Consider the following 21,994-nt stretch of genomic DNA (forward strand, 5'->3'; position numbering starts at 1 on the left):
TGCGTGAGTCTAGAATTTCATAAGTCTATGCGATGCCCATGACACAATTTTCAGAGAAGGCACATCTGAACGGAACAAGGAGGTTCAGTTCCAATATTGATGTAAGGCTGCTTCCGGTTCCCGGTTACAGATTTTTGAACCTGCTGGATGGATGGTACTGGACTGCATTGTGGAATTGCACAAGAATCCATGTAAACTCTCAAAGCTGATAGGCGCCTTTTCCCTGTAGAGTCCCCTGCCCTGCCAAAGTGCAAAGGAAGCTAGACCAGAGGATTGCAGCTTTCCCCCTGCAGATCCCCTTCTCTCTTCATTGAGGCTCCCGTTCCACCAGTCAGCAGATGGACACACAGTGTGTGATGATGAGAAAGGCGTGGGCGAAGGGTGATCATCACGAGGATTCTAAAGTCTCAGGAGCTGCTGCAGACACTTCTTTGCAAGGGACGTAACTTTCAGTCAAGGCAGTTTTTCAAAAGTTACTTTATTTCCCTAACCCCTTTAAACCTCACATTTGCTTACATTGCAACCCTGCATATGTTTCCTCAGTACATCCCACCATATGCAACGCATTGCAGCCTAGGACCAGTGGCGTAGCTAGAGGGGGTGCCCAGCACTAAGTTTTGGAGGGAGCCTCACCGCGGCGTGCAAGGAGCCATTCCGAAGGGGAGTGGGAGGGCAGGGTGACCAGATCCAATGGAGGACAGAGGGCCTCTGCCTCTGCACAGAAGAAGGAATTTGGGCAGGTGTAGCTTTTTAAACCCTTCCATGTTGAGCGGCACCTGCCCAAATTCCATCTTCTATACAGTGGTTAAAGGTATAGGCACTCTGACCTCCATTGGATCTGGTCATTCTGGAGGAGGGTCTCTGCAAAACTTAGAGCTGGGCACCCCCTCCAGCTACGTCACTGCTTAGGAGTTGCATCCGTTAGGACTTTGATCAGCTACGGAAAGATGATTATTCTTAACAGTAGGATGGGCGGCGCTGGTGCAAGCGGGGATACCCATCCTTGAGAGGAAAAGGGGGTTCCAAGGCTGCGTGGGATCTGCCTAGAGATCTTCCCCGACCCGTGGGATCTGCAACCGCAAGGCAAGCCACAGAAAGCGGCGTGACGCCTTCGCCCCGCCTTTGCCTTTGCAGGGGGTGGCGACACAAGTAAGAAAGCTGCCGGTAGTTGGCTTGGAGAGAGCGGGCGCTCCGGGAGGGGAGACGATGAGTGGCGATTCGCTGACCTTAGACTGCCTGGCCCACGTCTTCTCCTACCTGGAGGCGCCGGATTTGCTGAGAGCAGCCCAAGTGAACAAGGTACAGTGTCAGCGCAGGGTAGTGTCAGTGCAGGGCTCTCCGGTGCGGGGGGGGGGGAGTGGTGCCTGCGGAACGCCTGGCTACAGAGCTCGTTTGCGAGATCTGGGGTTCAGCTGAGATCTGGGGGCGACGCTTCCTCGCCATCGAAGCCACTGCAAAAGCCTCGCACTTTGCAGGGTGGATCTCCGCCCCGTGCCACTGTGTTCCCTGAACGTGCCTTTGCAGGGGGCGGAGCAGGCGAGGCATTCCGCAGGGTACACCCAGGCATAACTTCCTGGTTGGAAGACTGCGGGTCGCTCATTCGCAGTGCTCTGTGGGGACATCTGAAGTCTCCCGAGCTCATCTGGGTGATGACAAGCCCTGCTGAGCCTTCATCGCAGGGACAGCCGCTCCCACAAGGGGCACTCAGGCTGCAACAGTCTGTCTGGCCAGTAAATGAGATCAATAAAGGGCCCTGAGGAGCCATTCCTAAATCAGCCCAGCGCAGGCACCAGCTTGCTGGGGGTTGTAGGGCAAAGCCCTGCACTGCCCCCCCCCTCCCTAGTGTACCCCACTCAACCCTTGATGGCACATCTGGTGTTGCCACTGCCACCTGTACCAAGCTGAGGTTGTCTGGATTCTCTGCCTGGCTGACTTCTCACATCACCCAATCCAATTCTAAACCATGTGTGTGAGTGTATGAGAGATTTTCTAATGTCCCAGAGACCAGCTGATTATGACATCTTATGTCACCTTCTGCTTCCCTCTAGACCGGGCCCCATGCTGAGCCTCATTTCATCATATGCCTGACAGTTAAGATTGGGTAGCCCCCTCAGAAACAGTGGTCTCCTAGAAATATTGTGTGGCCCTCCCTTGGGAGCCATGTGGCCCACCTTGAGAACTAGTGATCTAAGCTCCACATTGGACATTTCTGCAGTTCAGTGCATTCTATACTTGTGGTTATGTGACCTGCAGAAACAACTGCATTAACATATGCAAACATTTTTGTGCTTCCATTTGTACTGAAGGTGAGAGGGAAGCACCCTATGCAGACATAGCCAGTAGTGTACCCAGGAGGGCAATGGGGGCAAATTCCCCTTGGGGGGGGTGGCACCCCAAACCACTCTCCCCACCGGTTTTGTCAGTGTGATCTGGAACTGTGCTGACAGTCGGTACCTGACTGCATCTGAGGGCCATCCTCCCCTTCAAAGACAGGGGAGAAGAGGGTGGTCCTCAGAAGGGCTGGGTAGCTGGCCAGAAGTGCTCCAGTTCTGAAGGAGGCACATGCTGTTTTTAGCTTTGATGGAGCCTTTTGCACCATCCCTAAGCAGCATGAGAAGCTTCATTGGAGCTTTTTGACACTGCTGGTAGCAGTGTCCAGGAGGCGAGCATCGCTTCTAGGAGGTGGGTGGCACTTGCCTTCTAGGCACCGCTTCCAGTGGTGTGAAACAGCTCCAGTGGAGCTACTTTCATGCTGCTTAGCAATGGCGCAAAAGGTTCCATCAGAGCCTGGGCTGCCTCCTCCCCCCACCCCCATGTTTTTTTTCAAAGGGGGAAAGGAGGAGGCGTCATGGAAGTAATTGTGCTGACAATGACGTTACCACAATTACTTCCGGATTCGGGGTGGCAAATGAGGGGATGGCCCCTTGCAGAAAAACCACCAGGACTGCAACTGGACATAGCCACAGGCATAAAGCACCGCCTCCCCAAATTTCACAACTACATAGTCAACTACTTGGATTAAACTTACAGGAGCTGCTTAAGACTTGCCTGCTACTTGAATGAACAGCTACAATGAACATAATGCTGCCAAACAGAAAGAAGAAACGTTTAAAACATTGAGAAGATAGCAACTTAAACCAACAGAATTGAACATAGCATTGAATTGCTATGAGAAAAAAAACCTGCTTTTAAACTGCGGGGGGGGGGGACACCAACAAGCTTACCATGGTGTGTGTGTATGGGGGGGGGTGCGTCCTGGAGTGTGTGTTGAGCTTCATGCTCATGAGATGGGGACCATTCTGGTGGCCTTGCATTTCCCTTTACTTGGTCGTCGATCAGAGCCAAGAGCCACTTGCCTGCTTGTGAGTAAATGGCTCCGTTTTGCTTTCCATAGGGCTCGAAAACTTTGTCATCTTGAAGGGAGGGACTTCCTTCTCAGGTATTTTGGTGGGGCCTGTGTTCTTCGGATTGGGACCATTTCTCTTGGCCTGCCCTTTGAAATGAACTGAAGCACATTTACCTACTCATGAGTAAGTGCACAGTGTGGCTCAGTTTCATTTTCCATAGGGCCTGGGAGGGAGCAGGGATCAGAGGTTTCCGCTGGATCCTATTCCCCTTCCCAGGTCCGATCCAGCAACATGGGGCTGCACATGCCTGCGCCAGCTGGTGCAGGACCGAGCAGCCCTATAGCAGCTGCATGGACTTTTTCTGGGGCAAGGGGTCAAAATTCCCTTTCGCTCAGGGAGACCTCCAGCCTCCTTGTTGCCTGCACTGGATACAATGGTGGCTATTTTGGCACCGCTGCATTGCGGCGCAGGCAGTTCAGATAGGATTGGGCTGTGAGTATGTGCAGCGAATTTCCCCAGGTTCCACAGGCATTGCATGCTTCAGTCCAATGAATTCTGGGCTGTTGCTTCCTAATATCTATGTTTCCCTTTTAGACATGGAACGAAGCAGCAGATACCACTTTTCTTTGGAGGTGAGTGCCATTTCTGTCATTTATAAGAATGTATTGGATGTGGCATATTAATTGGGACAAAATCAAGTGTGAACATGACACTTTTCGCTAAGCAAAAAATAGTTTTGCATTCATGAAACCAGTAGTGATCGCGATTGTGATTTTGAGGGGCTCCTCAGCATGAGGATGCCTGGTAAATGGCAGCAAGCCCCTGCGAAACCTCCAAAGCGATGCAATCCAGCAGGTCGGGTCGTTGCCCTTCAGGAGGCAAGGGCCAGGGCTCTCTGGCTGGGGCATTGCAACGCCCCAGTGTGAGAACCACTGGACTAGAGAATGGATTATAGTAAAACTTTAACCCAGTGATTTTCAACCTTTTTCATCTCACAGCACAATGACAAGGCACTAAAATTGTCAAGGCACACACCATCAGTTTTCTGACCATTGAGGAGGCACACTGCCCTGACAGCACCTGGCCCTACCCCAGTGGCCCTACTCACAAATGATCCTTCCCAAACGCCCGCAGCACACCTGCAGACCATCCACGTGTGCCACTGCACAGGGTTGAAAATGGCTGCCTTAACCTATCTCCTAAAGCACAGTTAAAGTCAGTTGCAGTAAAACAATAATAAAAAAAAATAGCTCCTACATTTGCTTCAGGTGGTTGTAAATTAGAAAAACCAGTAGGGACATCATCTGTAGCTGTGTTTATTTAGCATTTGGACTATTGTTTGAGTCTCTAACCGTGTGGGCATTTTTCTATGTAAACTTTTAAACTCAAAGTTGATTAATAATCAGACTTGGCAGCTGTCCCAAGAGGCAGTATACTTGTTACAGCCCAATCCTAACCTGCGCTGGAACAGGCAGGCCAGCTGGTCTATGGTGTATCCAGCATAGGGTTTGAGGTGGCTCCTGTGCAATTTGGAGTAAAGGGTTTATTTCCCTTTACCTCATGTCATGCAGCAGCCACCTCAATGGGGCTACTGCGCAAAATCACTGGCACAAATCTGAGCAGCCCAGTATAGTGCCGGGCTGCTTGGGAGTGGGGTTAGGATCCGGGAAGTGCTGGAGGCCGGTCCCACCCCCACTCCTGGGCCCAATTCACCTGTCAGCCCTTCCCCACCCAGAAATGCCCCACCTTCCCTCTGTCTTCTCCAACCATCCCCCCCCCCAGGCCAGCCACTGTTGACCAGCACAACCTTACCAAGTGTCAATGTATGGGGGCTGGATTTGGTCTCTGTGGAGCAGCGCGCATCTCACACCAGCCCTGCCAATTCCCAAGTTGTCACAGATGTGTCTTACAGAATGTTTGTGCTAGTCCAAGAGTGTTCTGGATTGCATCCTTAGTCATCCTACTATGCTTCCAAAGGTTAGTGGTTTTCTTTTTAAGATAAATTAATATGTGTAGTGAGTGCAGCAGAATTTGTTTCTACTGCTTGTGTTGTGTGACACTACTGCAAAAGTCTTGGGCTATGATATGAAGGCCCTTCTGTTTAGTAGCAGAATTATAAACATTTCTCTGTGGGTCCAGCCCTTACAAAGTCACCCAGCATTTGGATGAGGAGGGTCTCTAAGAGGAACTTTATCGGGGTACAAAGTTTCCTTTGGGCCCTTCCAAAGGGGGAAGGGTGAAACAGAGTGGGGGAACATAGGTGATTGGGATGGGCAGAACAGGGATGGGGAGGTGCAAAATTGGGCGGTTGAGGGTAGCAACATCCACAAAGATATCTGGAGTCCAGGTTTTGGGGCTTCCCAATGCAGAGCTCAGACTTGCCCACCTGGTAGACCTGGCCTCCCAGCAAACCTGGCCTCCATCTTTTGCTCTCCATGACACCAACTGAGATCCCAGGAAATTAGTGGGCCCCATCCTTTGGCTGCTAGGCCCCTTTTTGACCCTGGGCCCAAGTACAATTTGCCCCCGCCAGTGGCTTCACTAGGGTTTATGTCACCCAGTGCAGGAAGCCAGTGTGTCACCTCCATGATGAACCTCCTCCCACGCAAGCAGGATGGGCCAGGGCGTCACCCCAGGCAGTAGTCCAGCTGGATGTTTTGGCATTAACTTTTGATAGAATCAAGATATTTCAACGTGGTTTATTTCATTGCGTTCTGCATGAAATCACACATCGATTGATATATAACATGATGGTATTATTCCAAACACCAAGATTTTGAAAATTCTGGCAGTAGTGATGTCACTCACCTGTGCGTGTTATCCCCCACACTCCTTACCGACACCACACCCCCCTGCACCCCCCTCTCATAGGTCTTGTGGATGAGTCTTTCCTCATACATTTGGGTGTCTAATCTTTCAAGAAGAAACTTTTACAAGAAGCTTTGGGATTGCTATGTAACAGCAACAAACTAATGGCTCTTAGCACTTTACTGAACAACATCTTATAATAATTCTAGTTATTATTTATACATAACTTTTTCAGATTTGAAAATATTCCATGCCAACGGATATGTAATGACAGTTCTTGGTCTGTTCCTATTTTTTACCCTTTTGTTTTCTGAGATGCCTCAGCATTCTAAAAAGGCTGCTTCCTGTTGCAGTAGGTATGCTACCTGGAACACTTTAAAATTTGTGCCAGGGCAGAAAGCCCACATGGTCAAGCAGACTTGTTGTTCTGTTGATTCACTATCTTCTCATCTGACTTTTCCTAGCAAGCTCACCTCCTGGGAAAGCCAGCCAATTGGGCATCCAGGCAACTTGACTGGGTCCAAAGTTGGTAGGTATACCCAGGTGGCAGCAAACTGTTCAATTAGATGGACCTTTTGCATCATCAATCCTCAATTTTTTAATCACAAGGATGCTTAGACGTATTGCCCCAGTCTGTCTTTGAAAGTTGCTGCTGTTTTTGTGAAAGTGTGCCTACTCACTGTGTGAATGAAGAAAGTTGCTAAGGTAGAGAAAGTAGTAAAGACTTGCTTTATTTTCAGCTTCTTTAAACCTCCTTGCCCACTTTGCCAATAACCCCCCTTTTCATGCCTATTCAATCTGTGCCTTATTTTTATCTCTTGTCTCTTCCCACCCATTGTTTGTTTTTACTTTTTTCCCTAACCCTTTAATAAATGTCTTACGCTTTACTGATGGACCGATCTGGGCCACGTTCACTAGGGAGCAGGTTGCCATGCATACCAGATTGCTACACCCCACTGCTGATTTTCTTTTAAGGAGTTAACCTGGGAAAGAGTTTTGTTTGAGTTGGCCTCTTTCCCTCTGGGCTTTGTAATCTTGGGTAGTGGCAACAAAAAGCCTACTTCTTTTTAATTTTTTTTAAATTCATTTCACTCAATCCAAGATGCTTCAGCCATCAGTTTTTCATCTCTTGGAAGCATCCCAACTGAAAAGAGTAATTAGCACTAATTTTTTACCAGTCTGAACCAACTACTCATTCAAGGAGCTATGGAGAGAGAAATTTAGATTTCAAGATAATGGCAATCTAACTTGTATTTCTAGAAACATGTGTCTGAATCAGTGGTCCTTCTGCAATATCTCAGTGACCCCAGGAATGAAGACCTGGAAAAAGTACTATCTCCATCGTTCCAAAATTGAAAAAGGAATGCTGTCAGGGCGGCCTGCAGTTGATTACAAATGTAAAGCCATGAGAGAACATGAAGGTATGTAAAATGTGGCTAAAAACATGGACATTTATTTCCTATTTTAAAAAAGAATGTTTACAGCTTCCTCCCCATACACACATTTTTTAATGTACTATGTATTATGTTTTTAAAGTGTACAGAAGGAACTAGCTTGGACACCAGAGATGTGCAGGTACTATGTGCCATCACATTTACCAAGAGGCAGCTACTCTCTAAGCTCCTCAAAATCTGTTCTAAACTGCCCCACGTTTAAGGAACAGTTTGGTACAAGAGCTGTTCATCTGATATATAAATTTTGAAGTCAGAGAGTTTCCCTAACAGCAGTAGCAAAGTTGCCCATTTTCAACTCAAGGGATTTTAAACACAGCTAGTGTGTGTGTATGGGTAGGGGGGGAGTTGGGCTTATTGGTGAGCTGCTTTTAGGGAGATACTAAGAATACCATGAGTGTGCTGCCCGCATGTACTTAAATGTGCTGAGTTAATGGAGTTTCACCAGGATTGTACATATAATTGCATGTGATCAAAGAAAATTATGTTATGTTGTTGTAGGAAGAATCCATGCAATGGCTTACCTATCAGACAATGAGCACATGTATGACACAGGAAAGGTCAAGTCTGTTGTATGTTCTGCATCTCTTGATGGTACTATCAGGGCATGGAATGTCCAAGAGGTAAGATAAAAAGTGGTATAGAAGATGATTGTAAAGAACTGACATGTATCAGCACTTCAAACATGTACAAATTTAAAAAGCAAATGAACCAAGATTTCTAATTGGTGGAAATAGGCAAATCCATATACAGTGGGCCCTCCTTATCTGTGGACTTGGCCTCCATGGATTTGGGATTTGGGTATCTGCAGATGCCAGGGCTGCACCTGGAGGACCTCAGAGGACCTCCCGATGCTACCAGAAGTTCCAGTCCCCTGATCAAACAAGGAGGACAAGCTAAACTGTGATCCAAAAGAATTATCCATTAATTGAAGTGATGTAAATTTTATTTAAAAATGTTGGCTACAGATCAAACTTTGAAACATAGAACTAAGAAACCATGAAGACAACTACGGGCCCAATCCTATCCAACTTTTTAGCACCAGTGCAGTCGTAATGCAACCCTGATGTAAGGGAACAAATGTTCCCATACCTTGAAGAGGCCTTTGTGACTGCCTCCCCACCACAGGATGAAGTGCATGCCCCACTGGTTCAGCTGCACTGGCACTGGAAAATCGGATAGGATTGGGCCCTAAGAGTCCAATCCTGAGCTACCCAGGACGCATGGCTATGGCGGCACCGAAAACGGATGCTGCCGCATCCTGCACCCCCAAGGCAGCCACGGGCGGCACCTTGGGAGAAGGGGACTTTTGTCCCCTTCCCCCGGGTAAAGGGAGTAGCCCCGCAATGGGGTAAAAGCCTCCGAGTCAGGCAGCGAGCCTGACGTGAAGTCTTTGGATCCAGTGGAGCATCGCCACAATAGTGTCAGGGCTGACAAGAAGTTATGTTTTTTGTTTAGAAAAAATAGTTATGTCGGTGAAATCTTATTTATTGTATTTATTTGTAATCAGGGTTCACAAATTTGGTCAAGTCCCAAACAGGAAGCGCCAATAATAAATATGATTACACTCCCTAAGCACAACCTGGCAATCACAACAGACAGCAGTGGGATGATCAAAGTCTGGCATGGAGATACAGGGAAAGAGCTTGCAGCATTTTCAACATCATGTCACTCAAATTCTATGGCAGCCTACACAAAAGACAACAAGCCGTTCCTAACAGTAAGTACAACAGTAGTTTGAATTACTGACAAATTCTTCAACAAGATTCCTTGTGTATATCTGTATAAAAATACAGTCTACTAAATGTTAAAGCTGTAGAAAGAGATGGAATGAGATAGACTAGAGTAGACCAGGGTGCACTTTGTTGTCTGGGATTGTTTGCAAGCACCCCATCCCCCAAACAACAAGCTGATGCCAAATGATTCACCAGACATTGGTAGACTGCTGTCCACCTTCCATTACTACTGATTTATAGTAACAATCTTCAAAGGTTGATCATGGCTTTCAAGTTGCTCAGTCATTAACCATATGTCTAAAATATTTTCCCCTTTGATTTAGGTAGGCACTACAGCAGGCATACTTTATACCCTGGCAGTTATGGATCTAAGCCAGATTTCACGCACAAAAGTGTTTGAAGACTATGGCATAAATTTGTCAGACTGTTCACCAGATGGGCAATGGATAGTTGTTTTTCCGACTCTGACTGAACCACACAGTGGTTTAATACCACCAAAGGTATTGTTATGCTGCTGTGCCTTACATATTTGTGGAGACCTTCCTTAAACTTGCTTAAGCAAAGCAATGCTGCTTCCTGTTAGTCATCCTCTAGCTACTTATTTGAGTTCCTAAGTCACTTTGGATACCATGGCTACCAAAAGCTGCGGATAAACAAATCCACAATTTTTGGCCCCTTTTGAAGGGGACCAGAACTGCACTCCCCTCTGGAGGGCTGTCTGAAGCCTGCAGAGGCAGCATGTGTCCACCCACTGCCTCTACTGGCTTGTAGAGCCAAAAGAAAACCAAACCGGAAGTGATGCTTTAATGCCTTTTAAGACATTCTGAGGCCCAAGGAAGCCCCCCCCCCCACAGTGCAGCTTCAGTTCCCCTCAAGGGTTTAGGTGGGGCCAAGTAACTTCCATTTTACTCAGTTCTTCAAACTGTCTCCCTGGAAGGTCAGTTCAAACCCAGCATCTCTTGTAGTGAAGAAAAGTGCAAGAATTCATTCCACTTCTCTGCAATCTCTACATCACCTTTCTGTTTGTTTCCTTGTTAAAACATCCAGTCAAAACATCTTAAGAGTCTTGCCTTTGACATATTTAAATAATTTTTGTTTGCCTTGATGTTTTTAACTCGTTTGCCACCATATTCTTTTTTCATTCCAAGGGGACTTTGTATTGGTGGTTTTGAACAGCAGCTCCTGCAAATGTCTTTGAAGTTTGACAGTTTCAAAAGCCATTTGTGATGAGATTTAGACCTCTACAGTTCAGCAGAGAGAAGTCCCACTACTCTGCATGTTCAAACCCTTAGATGCATCTCAAGTAGTTTTTTGTATCCCAGCCTCTGATTCTTATTTTTATATACCAGGTGCTTTACACACATGCTGCAACTAACCCAGAAGATGATGAACTGATGGTATCTAGTCCTTTACCAGTGTCAAATCAGAGTCTCATCACCTGCTGGCTACCTGGAGAATCAGCAAGGATAGTCACAATGGAACCAAAAGGGATAGATTTTCAGATAAAGAGCTTTGATATAGTTATCAAGAAGTCTAAATATAAAATGAATATTACAGGTAGATTCTGTTACCTAATGAGATGTTTTCACTTTTTCAGTATTATTCCAAAAGGTATCCTGAAGTATTAGCTATTCCTTTTCTAATAGCACAGTCCTATTCATTTCTACTCAGAAGTCCCATTGACTATAATGGGACTTACTTCTGAGTAGACATGCATAGGATTATGCTGTCAATTACTCTTTCCAAACATCCAGTGATAATGGCTGCAACTTCTAAGGGATACTGTTTAGGTATCCCTTACTTGCAAACTGATAAACCATGATCTCAGTGTGGGAGAAGGGTAGGGTGTAAATGCATTAGATAAATAAACAAACCGTGAGAGGTCAGACACATTCACTTCTGCAGCGCTGCAGTATCAAACCACAGCAAGAGCTAACAATGCTCAATCACAAGGCTGGCTGAACCCCAGCTCAAGGCCCGGAACCAGGGTTCAGCAGAATCCTTCCCTCCCGTGACCAGCATCTTTATTTCTAGAGTGCTGCAGAACTTGATGACCCCAGATCGGGATGACACAACAGTCCAGCCAGTCACGTCTTCACGGAAATCCAGGCACAACGCCCACTGGGGCAATGCACCATAGAGGCAACTGGGGACATGACGTCCCACAGCACTCTGGAACTAAAAGTGCCAGATGCACCGGGGACCTCATTCCTGGTGCGCAGCAGACGCCACTTTGAGCGCTACTGAATCATAACAACATTTTGTCAGAAACAACTACAAGTCATGCAACCAAGTCATGCATCTAGTTCTTCAGGCTATCTACTATCTTAATTAAAATATTAGTCCATATCTGTTGTCACTCCTGTTCAAAGTGGCACTGACAAAGAAAGAATTCCTTAGGCATGAGCCATCATGAAATTTTAAGACAAATGAACAACTAGCTCAAGGTGCACAGGTCATGCCAGTTTTCAGTTTAAATTGGTTAATGTTGGGAACAGCTTCAGTACTCTTTGAAAAACAACATAGCCATTGCAGTACTAAACTGTGTATATAAACGAAAGTGTCTTAAGTGTGTATCTTTTAAGTTTTTGCTTTCTTCTGCAACAGCTCACCAGGTTGCAGAATTCATATTACCAAATCCAGAAAAATGGATACGAGAAAGGACTATGAAGGGATTTGGCAAACAAACCATTCTTATAGCATCTGGAATGGATCTGAGAGTTTACACGTTGACTGGGGCACACTTACATACTTTCAATGATCACAGCCCCTTTCTGCTTACATCTATCTGGGTGGTATATATCATTACTATACTACTACTACTACTACTACTACTATTGCTACCACTACTGTATGCTACGCATTCTTCTACTAAAAGTGTTTTGGTTTCTGTTTGGGCGCGCAGGATCCTTTTCATGTTGTCACAGCAGGTGATGATGTCTCTCTCCGTGTGTATTCTTGGAAACATGAGAACAAAACCTCTTCACTGATCAGTCGCTATCAATTACTAGGAGGATCCAGCCAATGGTCACGGTAAGGGTTTAAAAAAGACAGTTTTCAACTGCCAGTCTAGAATTTCTATTCATAGCCTCCATTGCCAAAATAACTATTTATTGGGGGGGGGGGGAATTTCAAACATGAACACAATATTAATGCCCACAAACCCAGTGATGGTGGCATACTCTAAACCAGCAGTTTTCAATAGGTGTGCCATGGCACACTAGTGTGCCACAGCGCTTCCTCAGCTGTGCTGTGAGACAGTGACATGTGGAGAAGTGCAGGATGGGGAAGCAGCTGGTTTTAGTTCCATGTGCACAGAGGTGTTTGGTGCCGTGTGGCAGTACAAAGCCAGGAAGCAGCTGAGCAAGGACCCCACAGCTGTGCCTAGCAGAGAAGTGGCTGAGCAACTACGAGGCAAGACATGGCTGTTTGCAGTCCCTGCTCAGCAGCTTCCCGGCTTTGTGCAAACGCAGGAGGCCCCCTGCTATGGGCAGCACATGCCAAATCTAGGCAAGAGCCCTGAGGAGCCTGGAGTATGCATGCAAAGCGGGCGATGGGGCTTCACTCCTGAACTTCCCTGCAAGAAGAAACAGTGAAGGAAAAACTTGGCAGACTCAGCCCAATCCTATGCATGTCTACTCAGAAGCCCCATTATAGTCAATGGGGCTTACTCCCAGGCAAGTGTGGATAGGACTGCAAGCTTTACATCGCTTCCCCAGCCCCCCAGGTGAGTTCCACCACTGAAGAGGCGGGTGGGGGAGACTGGGGAAGCAGTGTCAATCAATCACAAACATAGTCATTTCACTTATCAGCTGAGTCTGCCAAGTTTTTCTTCCGCTGTTTCTTTTGCAGGGAATTTCAGGAGTGAAGCCCTGTCCACCCCCCCCCCACACACACTTTGCATGCATGCTCCAGGCTAACCCCCCCCCCACCAAGTTAAATAAAAAACTCTCCAGCTTTTTACCTTTCCATGACTGCGGCTGAATTGCATTCTTAAACCAACCAACCAAAACCAGGGCTCATGTTTGTTAGCAGTTGTCCATTTGTTCTGAATTATGTTAATCTTCTGAGAAAGTGACAAGTAAATGAAATCAAAAGAGCAGGTCCTGATTAATAAAACAATCAACCCCAAATATCCTAACACTGGAGGAGGACTTGAGGGTATGCTTGACAACCATCCACCCTCAGACAAGGGACAAACTGCAAGAGAGGAGATATCTATTAGACATCAGGAAAAAATTCCTGAAGGTAAGGGCGGTTCGGCCATGGAACAGAGGTGGTGGACTCTCCCTCACAGGAGATATTCAAGCAGAGGTTCAACAAGCACCTGTTGGAGATGCTCTAAGAGGATTTCCTGCCTAATGCAGGGGGTTGAACTAGATGACCTATTAGGCCCCTTCCAATTCTATAATTCTACATCATGAAACATAATCAAACACAGACTTCCCAGATTTATTTATTTAAAAAAAATAGTTTTAAATAAGTTTGTTGAACTTTAAAAGTTTTGATTAAAAGTTTGTTGAAACAAGTTATTGATTAAAAGTTAAACACTTTTTTAAATGATAAAATATATTCTTTAAAAACTGATGGTGTGCCTTGGCAATTTTAGTGCCCTGCAGGTGTGCCAGGAGATGAAAAAGGTTGAAAATCTCTGCTGTAAACCAGTGGTTCTCAAACATTTTACCCACTTTACCTGTCCAGGACCCACTGGAAATGATGTCATTAACCTGGAAGTGATATCATGACCAGAAGTGACATCACCAAGCAGGACGTGCTGCTGTGATGCCAGAGCCTGCTACTTTCCTTAGAATGCAGCAATTAAGTTAGGTTATTTCTCTGTCATTTTCCAATAGCAGTGAATCAGAAAGGGAAAAAAGCCTATTTACAAACTTAACACAAGTAAAATGACCACACAGCCCTCCCCCTTTCCAGTGTCCCATCTTCCCAGATTTTCTGTGGTAGCTGCACCAGATGCTATGAAACCCACCTGAAATTGGCTCCTGACCCACACTGAGAAATAATCAGCATTCAGAAATCTGCTCTAAATTATACTAATAGATACTATTACTGACCAGAGGTCAAAGTTAAATAACTGACAATCAGAAATTTTAATTAACCCTAGACAATGACTAATACATTAAAATGGAGATTGCAAAGGAGAATTGAGTATGCATTTTAAAGAGGTCTGTGCATAGCATGCAATCAATTTGTTCCTGGCACAGCCCAGTCGCAGGCCTGGCCTGGGGGAGCAAAAGTCCCAGGTGCTGCATGCATGGGCCCTATGGGGGTACTACCACCACTGCCACCCACACACTGCCGCCTCTGCCCACCCTTTGGAGCCATTCCAGGGGCAGACAAATCCCAACACTTCCCTCAGTGATCTAAAAGGCTTCTGAGGCTCCTAGAACACTTTTAACAGTACTTCTGGTTTTCTGTTGGAAAATCGGAAGTATTTTGAATGGTGCTCCATAAGCCTCAGGTTTTTGGAGCGCCAAGGGGAAGGTTGCATGTGGCTGGGGGGATGGAGTGTTGCGGGGGGGGGGCGCGGCATCCTTGCTAACCTGGCCCTCAATGGTATTCGGGCCAGGTCCATAACTGGTGCAGCCACTGCACCTCTTCTCCAAAGGCATGCTGACCTAAATGGGAGGACCTTTGGGTTTCTGTTTTTGGGATGGAAATAATGCAAAGCACTAATAGAACAGGGATGCTTTGGAAACAGTGTTGCAGATTCACTAAAATGGGGGTGGAGGGGGAGAAATGGTAATATAGTCTTAACAGGCCTCTCATGCAGGTTGTTGCTTAACATTTATTAGATCAGTGGAGTATTAAATAACTGCTACCTTTGTTTCTGAAGAACAGTAACAACCCAATCCTTTGCATTTCAACTCAAAAGTAAGCCCCATTGTGTTCAAGGGGGCCTACTCCCAGGAAAGCATGGATAGGATTGACTGCAAAAGTCCGCAAAATTTGAAAAACTATTGTACAATAACATTTGAGCTCTCTTTACCATCAGCTAAAACCAGATTATATGCCAAGTTATCCTTCCTCTTATGTAATAGGGATTGTGCACATGGAAGGAGTAGCACGGGATTCTTGCACACCAAAATTTGAATAGAATTCTGACTTGGCTTTGCACATCTTACACAAGATGTCAAGCGGTTGTTAGAACATCATTATCTTCCACATGTGAAGCAGCACAAAATTCCATTGTATTGCTACTTGCACTCCTTAGAATACAGCACATGAGATGGGATGGTCCATTCTGCACCACTTGATGAAAATCATTAGGGAAAGGGCACCACAGGCCAAACTGGGCCCTGGAGAAGCACTGCTTTAATATCTCAAGAATGATGGTGCCCCCTAGCCAGTGTTAAGAACGAGTACCTGCATTACTTTATCCAAAAGTGGTAGGATCAGCTCTGTAAGAAAGGTCTGCCTCTTTGGTGCTCTCATCATCCCTATAGCTCATCCTCCTTCCTAGAGTTGTTCAGAGACTCAGAAACTGAGGGGTCACTAGACCAAACCTGGAGACTAGGCCATTCACGTCCCTAGTACTTTTCCCTGCTATAATTGTTAGAGAGCATGGTCTGTCGCAGGCAGCTTAGCCACTTCCCTTTTGGGGTTCTGTGCTCTGCCTGATTACCCAAAGCAGTGGATCACAAGCCAATTTCAGGTAGGTTCCCATTCATTTCAATATATTAGACTTGATGCTACCATGGTATGTGACTGCATTTGGGGAAATTACAAACCTGCACTTTAACAAGCTATGTATATTCTTTTAACAATGATAGTAAATGGCACTTACTCCTAAGTGTGGGTAGGATTGCAGCCTAGGATTGTTAAAAATTTTCCTGCTTGATGGTGTCACTTCCAGTCACGAGATCACTTCTGGTGGGTTCTGACAGATTCTTATTCTAAAGAGTGGGTCCCAGTGCTAAATGTCTGAGAACCACTGCTCTGAAGGGTCCAGGTGGGCTTCAAATCTGGCTCAACATGGGTCTGGGGGATACAAAAGCACCACCTGTATCAGTTCCATATTACTAGCCTGCCAAGGTGATGCTTGGGCTATAAGGATTACCAGGCTCATTAATAATAAGCAGGTGTATGCTCAAGACTGTAGGTTTGTATGTTCAAATTTCATTTTGTACACTACAGATGTAACAAATAGCACTCTTATTGTAACAAATAAGGAAGCAAACCTAAGGGTTTCTCCTGGCCTTAGTATGCCTTAAAAGTCTTAAAACATGACTTCTGGTTTAAGTCACTTTTGCCGCTACAGGTCATTCTGAAGCCCACAGAGGGTGGACATGCGCTGCCTTTCCAGGCTTCAGAAAGCCTCCTATCCCCTTCAGAGGGCATAAGGGGCTGAAAATTGCAGATCCACTTATCTACTATTTTCAGTATCTGCAGGGGGTCCAAGAACAGATCTCCCAGTGGATACCAAGCCCCCATCTATAGTTACAGCAACATGGTATAATCATATTCCAGAATTATCCAAAATTGAGATCCTTTTTATATTGCTTGCAAAATCTGGAAACTATTCTATTAGTGAATCAGATGTGCAAGAACTAAAATAACTTTACTACATTGAAAACTAATTGCAGATTCTGCTATCTATTCCCCCCTACTAGTGGATTTAGACTCGTGGCTTGTGATGATGTGAGCATTGTTGGCGTGGTGATTCGAACTGATGGGATGGACTACTTAAGAGCATACTCCTTTAACATGTAAGATTTCTACTATTTGACATTCTCATGAGATTCATAGATTTATTGACTGGTACATGAAGCCTGGCAGACCAGTCCACATGTGCATGTAAGTGGCATACAAGAACAGTCTACATGATCTGTTAGTATAACAAGACATTTCATGCCATCCAAAAATATGGACATAATCAGGCTTTGTTGTATATACTGAAAATAAAAGCTAGTTGTGCTGTTGGCAACCATGTTCCTTGTCTTCAGTGTAAGTTTAGATCTGTTTACTCTTGAATGACTTAACAAGTTCAATCATACTCTGAAAGAGACCCATAATATTTTCACTTTTTTAATTAAATTTTCAATCGCAATGCAAATACACAACAAAATAAACTGTATAGTTTACATCAGCAAAACCTATCTACAGTTTTAGAAAAATGAAAGTGCCATTGACAGGCCAAGCTACTTTGGTGTGCATTTCCCCCATCCCTACCATTACTGTGTCAGAAAGACTGCTGACAATGTTTGCATGTGTGACAATTGTCAAATGTTGAGATAGGACCAGGCAATGGGTTCCTAGGAACTTAGAGCAACACTATGCCCAGTGTGGCCAATCTTGTCAAAACATATCACAATTTTTTTTCTTTATTCAAGCAAGGTCTCATAAGGATCACAGAAGACTGCAAAGGTAGAAGGCTAATTTCACCTTAATCTCCACTGCATTTAAATGAGATTAATAGATGTACCAATATTTTTCACATAGCATTATAAATCCACAGAAAAACACTGAAAGGGTGTTATGACAATGTTACATTTTCCAGTTTCCCAAAGAATTCATGTTAATGGAGATGTCTTAAAGACTTTGTAGCAAAAGATCTTGTAGCAATAGACACATTGTAAGCCACAACAGTTTAAAGTGTTCCATATTACCTGATAACGTCCACAGCCACCTGAGAACACTTTTGTAGTAAGCCTTGTAATCTCTACCATTCCTTAGTGGAGGATTTAGAGTGAGCCAACAGGATCCAGTTGTAATATTAAAGCCCTAAGAAAGGCAGCAGGTTGTATAGTTAACTCCTTGGGGGCAAAACCACTGCCCTAAAACTATGCAACCTACTACCTCTTCCTAGGAACCCATCACTATTTCTGAAATTGTTAAAAAAATAAAAATAAAAAATAGCAGCTTTAGCAGGTCAACTTAAATATATAGACTTCAAAACTTGGTATCAAAAACACACATTTTGCTTAAGTTTTACGTGCAAACAAGAAATACTTACTACTTATGTTAAAAACCATCATTACTGACATGATTTTAGTAAGTATGAGTATAGTCTTGAGCACTACATTGTTCATAACCCACATGCAGTGTGACTAGGAGATATACACAGTTAATAGCATCCACCTATATTCAACCTAAAAACAAAGCAATACTTTAGAAATCCAACTCAGCTTATGCCAAGTGGAACAATATTTTCAAAATGCAGTGACTCAAGATCATGAATCACATGACACAAACCTGACATACCCACCCCTTTCTTCATCAGGCAGAAGGATCATACTGAAGGGGATACCACTGAACTAACTTTAACCTTAAGGCCTAGTGCAGCGGTGTCAAACATAAGGCCCGGGGGCCGAATGTGGCACTCAGAAGCTTTTTATAAGGTCCTCAGGCTCTCAGCTGTTGAACAGTGCTGAGGTGTTACTGCTGAAAGGGCAGCCCACTTGAAAATTGCACTCTCTAATATCCTGAAATATGATCAAGATTTGTGTATTTTTCTCTTCTGTCATTTGCAGCTAATGAGTTCCTAAGTGAGAAAAAGTGCTTATTTTTGGTTTTGACCTGCCTAATGACATCACTTATGGCCCTTAGCAGGCATTATGAATGCTATTCGGCTCTGGGTATGAAACAAGTGCATATAGTTCATTCTGGGTAAAACTGAGATATACTCATTGATATAGTTGTACTGTACTCATGAAAAAGATCAGGTTTTTTCCCAATTTATGAAAGCACAGATACTAGCTCTTAACAGTGGTTTTGGTCATCACGTGTTTTCAGAATGACATACCAATGTGATGCTAAAAAGAAAGCAGCATTATCTAGTTACAACTCTTTTGCACGAACAGATGCATTTCATTCCCTTGTTCAGAAGTTCAGTTTTGGTTGCTAGTAACTCAGCAGGCATAGTACTGCAGAAATTTTACTCCACAGGGAAGGCAATAGATTGTATAGTTATCTCCCGAAGAGGGCAAAATAACTGCCCTACAACTATACAATCTACTACCTCAACCTGATAAGAGAAATTAAGAAAAAGCATCTATTTTCAGTTAATTTGCTATAAGAGATCTACTGGTCATTGAAGGGGCTGGACAGCACTACAACAGAAGTTTCCTTGCCCAGCATACCCTCTCAATTATCTAAGTAGTTTAAAGTCTAGGCAACATTATTTTCACCATTACAAACCAATCCTTTTGAGCTACTGAAACCATAGCAAAGTTGTCACTGATGAACGTCCGCCTCTTTAGGAAAGACAGTAGACTGTATAGTTATCTCCCAGTGGTGGGTATGACCCTAAAACTATACAACCTACTACCTCATCCCACAGCGCAGGTATCGTCATTAACAAATGATGATCATGGTTTTAAAATAGAGGAATTTTAACAAGGAACAGAATTAACTCAAGAAGCAATCATTTAAAATTTTGAAAAGCTCCCCCCCGCCCACTCCCACATAGCTGCTAGGATAAGAATAGTTGCACTTTTAAAGCATTTCTTTGGACAGTAGGAATCAGCTGGCTGCAGGCAAGTACAGTATTCTTCATCCTGTTCCATGCTCAAACCTGAAAGAAGGAAGTTAATGAAAATCATTCTAAAGAAGCCCATTCCATTGCTTTCAATATTAAGAGTGAAAAGCACTGTTTTTACAAGATGTGTGTGCGTGTGTATCAACTAAATATTAGAATTTGGTAAATATCAGTAGTTTTTTCAAAAGTCAAGTGGAAATCTAGCAATAAATCATAATTGCTGTTAAGTGCTAATTTCTAAGAAGCAAAAGTCATTTTTTTATAAAAGAAAGGTAATCATGTGGAACATTCAACCTTCACAGTTAAATCTTACCAGAGGTTCTGAACATTATAAGGGATTGTTAGCATGTACTGTACAAGTATTTTTTTTCTACCCTCTGCCATAAGCTTGCATGGTGTTTTAGAACAGAAGACAGGGCTCTGCCCCAGGGAGAGACAGTGGGAGGCAAAGGGACGGAAAGGGCACAAGGGTAAGTAGGGAAGAATATGCATTTCAGGTACACAAACTTAGGCATTCACAAACAATTGCCCTCTTGTTCAGGATTTCTAGGTACTATCCAATCAATAGTTTGAAAAATGTGCCTTAAAATACTATTGGATTACTGTATATTTTGAAACAAACTTTATTCCAATCTAACATTTTACACAATTAGATTTTGCAAAAGTTCAACAAAATCAAAAACCTAACAATACTAGCAATCAAGAAACTTCAATAATATATACGTCAGCAACAAGAGAAAAAAATGTGATTGTTTCAGTACATAAGGAAAATATATGACACAATGAATATCTATAAATACAGCGGTCAAAACAGTAGACACCTTGTTCTAAAAGCATTTTAAAATCTTGATAAAAAGCAAAATACTTCTAATACTCTGTATCTCCATTTCATCTGGAAGTAGGGAGATGTGCTGCTTCTAAATTGGTGTCTCAAGATCAAACCAGGCTAGATAAGGTTGTACAAGACAGAGGTATTATTCATTATATCTGTGACCTGCCTGTTTGGGATGGGGTTGCACTCCCATTGAAGAAGCAAGTTTGAGAGTGCTCCTGGATATGGTCTTCCACTTGGATGTCTAGATGGCAGCAGTGCTTTTTATCCAGCTTAGTGTGGTGTGTCAGCTTAATCCTTACTTGAGTCAGCAAAACCTACCTATGGTTATTCACACATGGCTATATCAAATCTGAATTCCTATAGTGCTCTACACAAGGTCACCCATAAAGACCATTCAAAAACTTCAACTACCACAAAATAATGTTGCATGATTGTTGGTCAGCACAAGGTACGGTGAGCACATCACACCCCTGCTTTACCAACTACCATCAGTAGTCAGTTTGTTTCTGGGTATAATTCAAAATTCTGGTTTTGACATTTAACCTGTGAAATGTCTTCAGATCAACATACTGCCTCTCCCCTGAAATCAGAGGATTTTCTTGTATGACCCAACACTGCCAGAGGTACATTTGGCAGCAACATGAGAGAAGGGCTTCTCTGAAGTAGTAATCAGGCTAGGAAACGCCTTGCCCCTGGATGCAAGACTGGCTTCATTACTTCCCTTGTTTTGACAGTGACAAAACACAAAAAATTGTGTTTTATTCAGACTTTTGGGTCTACATTTGTTGATTTGCCCTTCTTCCTCTTAGTCGTACGGCTTTAATTTTTTTCTGGTGGTGCATGCAGTTTCATTTTTTTTGTTTGCTTTTTAATATGGTGAGAGTGCCTTGTTGGGGAAAAAGGTATGATATAAGAATTTTAAATATGGCTTTTGAATACTAGGAAAAATTCCTTGCTGATCTATAAAACCTTCTAAGAGTAAGGCAGGTGCTAGGAAGAACAAATTTGCCATGTGCAAGACACCCAGGCATAGAATATCAAAAACATTATCCCAGTTATGTATAGCTACACTTATTGATTCAGAACAATGCAAATCAATGATATAAAATTCAGTTTACTTTTTTCCTATTAATAAGAAAATGAACAAGATACTAGCCTAGTTTAGTGTGTTTAAATGACTTATATAAATTGTGTATTATGACTTGTTGGCAGTTAGCCCCATTAAGGTAAGGAACAATAATATTAAGTATAAACAAAGGTTCAACCAATCCCAGAGTGTTACGCTACATGTCTGAGGTCAGCAGTAACTCAACCTATAA

At 43.9% G+C, this 21,994-nt stretch overlaps 1 protein-coding gene across 1 annotated transcript; it reads left to right on the forward strand.

The window, feature by feature from the left end:
- The first annotated feature begins 1,169 nt into the window (after positions 1-1,169).
- On the forward strand, positions 1,170-17,280 carry LOC136641198 (F-box/WD repeat-containing protein 12-like). The gene is made up of 10 exons (XM_066616885.1): positions 1,170-1,299; positions 3,942-3,979; positions 7,416-7,576; positions 8,108-8,229; positions 9,117-9,326; positions 9,666-9,842; positions 10,692-10,899; positions 11,950-12,137; positions 12,248-12,375; positions 16,974-17,280. Exons 1-10 carry the CDS (start codon positions 1,207-1,209, stop codon positions 17,071-17,073), a joined length of 1,425 nt encoding a protein of 474 aa, XP_066472982.1. The 5' UTR covers positions 1,170-1,206; the 3' UTR covers positions 17,074-17,280.
- Positions 17,281-21,994: the final 4,714 nt, after the last annotated feature.

The sequence above is a fragment of the Tiliqua scincoides genome, chromosome 2 (genome assembly GCF_035046505.1).
Source record: "Tiliqua scincoides isolate rTilSci1 chromosome 2, rTilSci1.hap2, whole genome shotgun sequence".
Lineage (NCBI taxonomy): Eukaryota > Metazoa > Chordata > Lepidosauria > Squamata > Scincidae > Tiliqua > Tiliqua scincoides.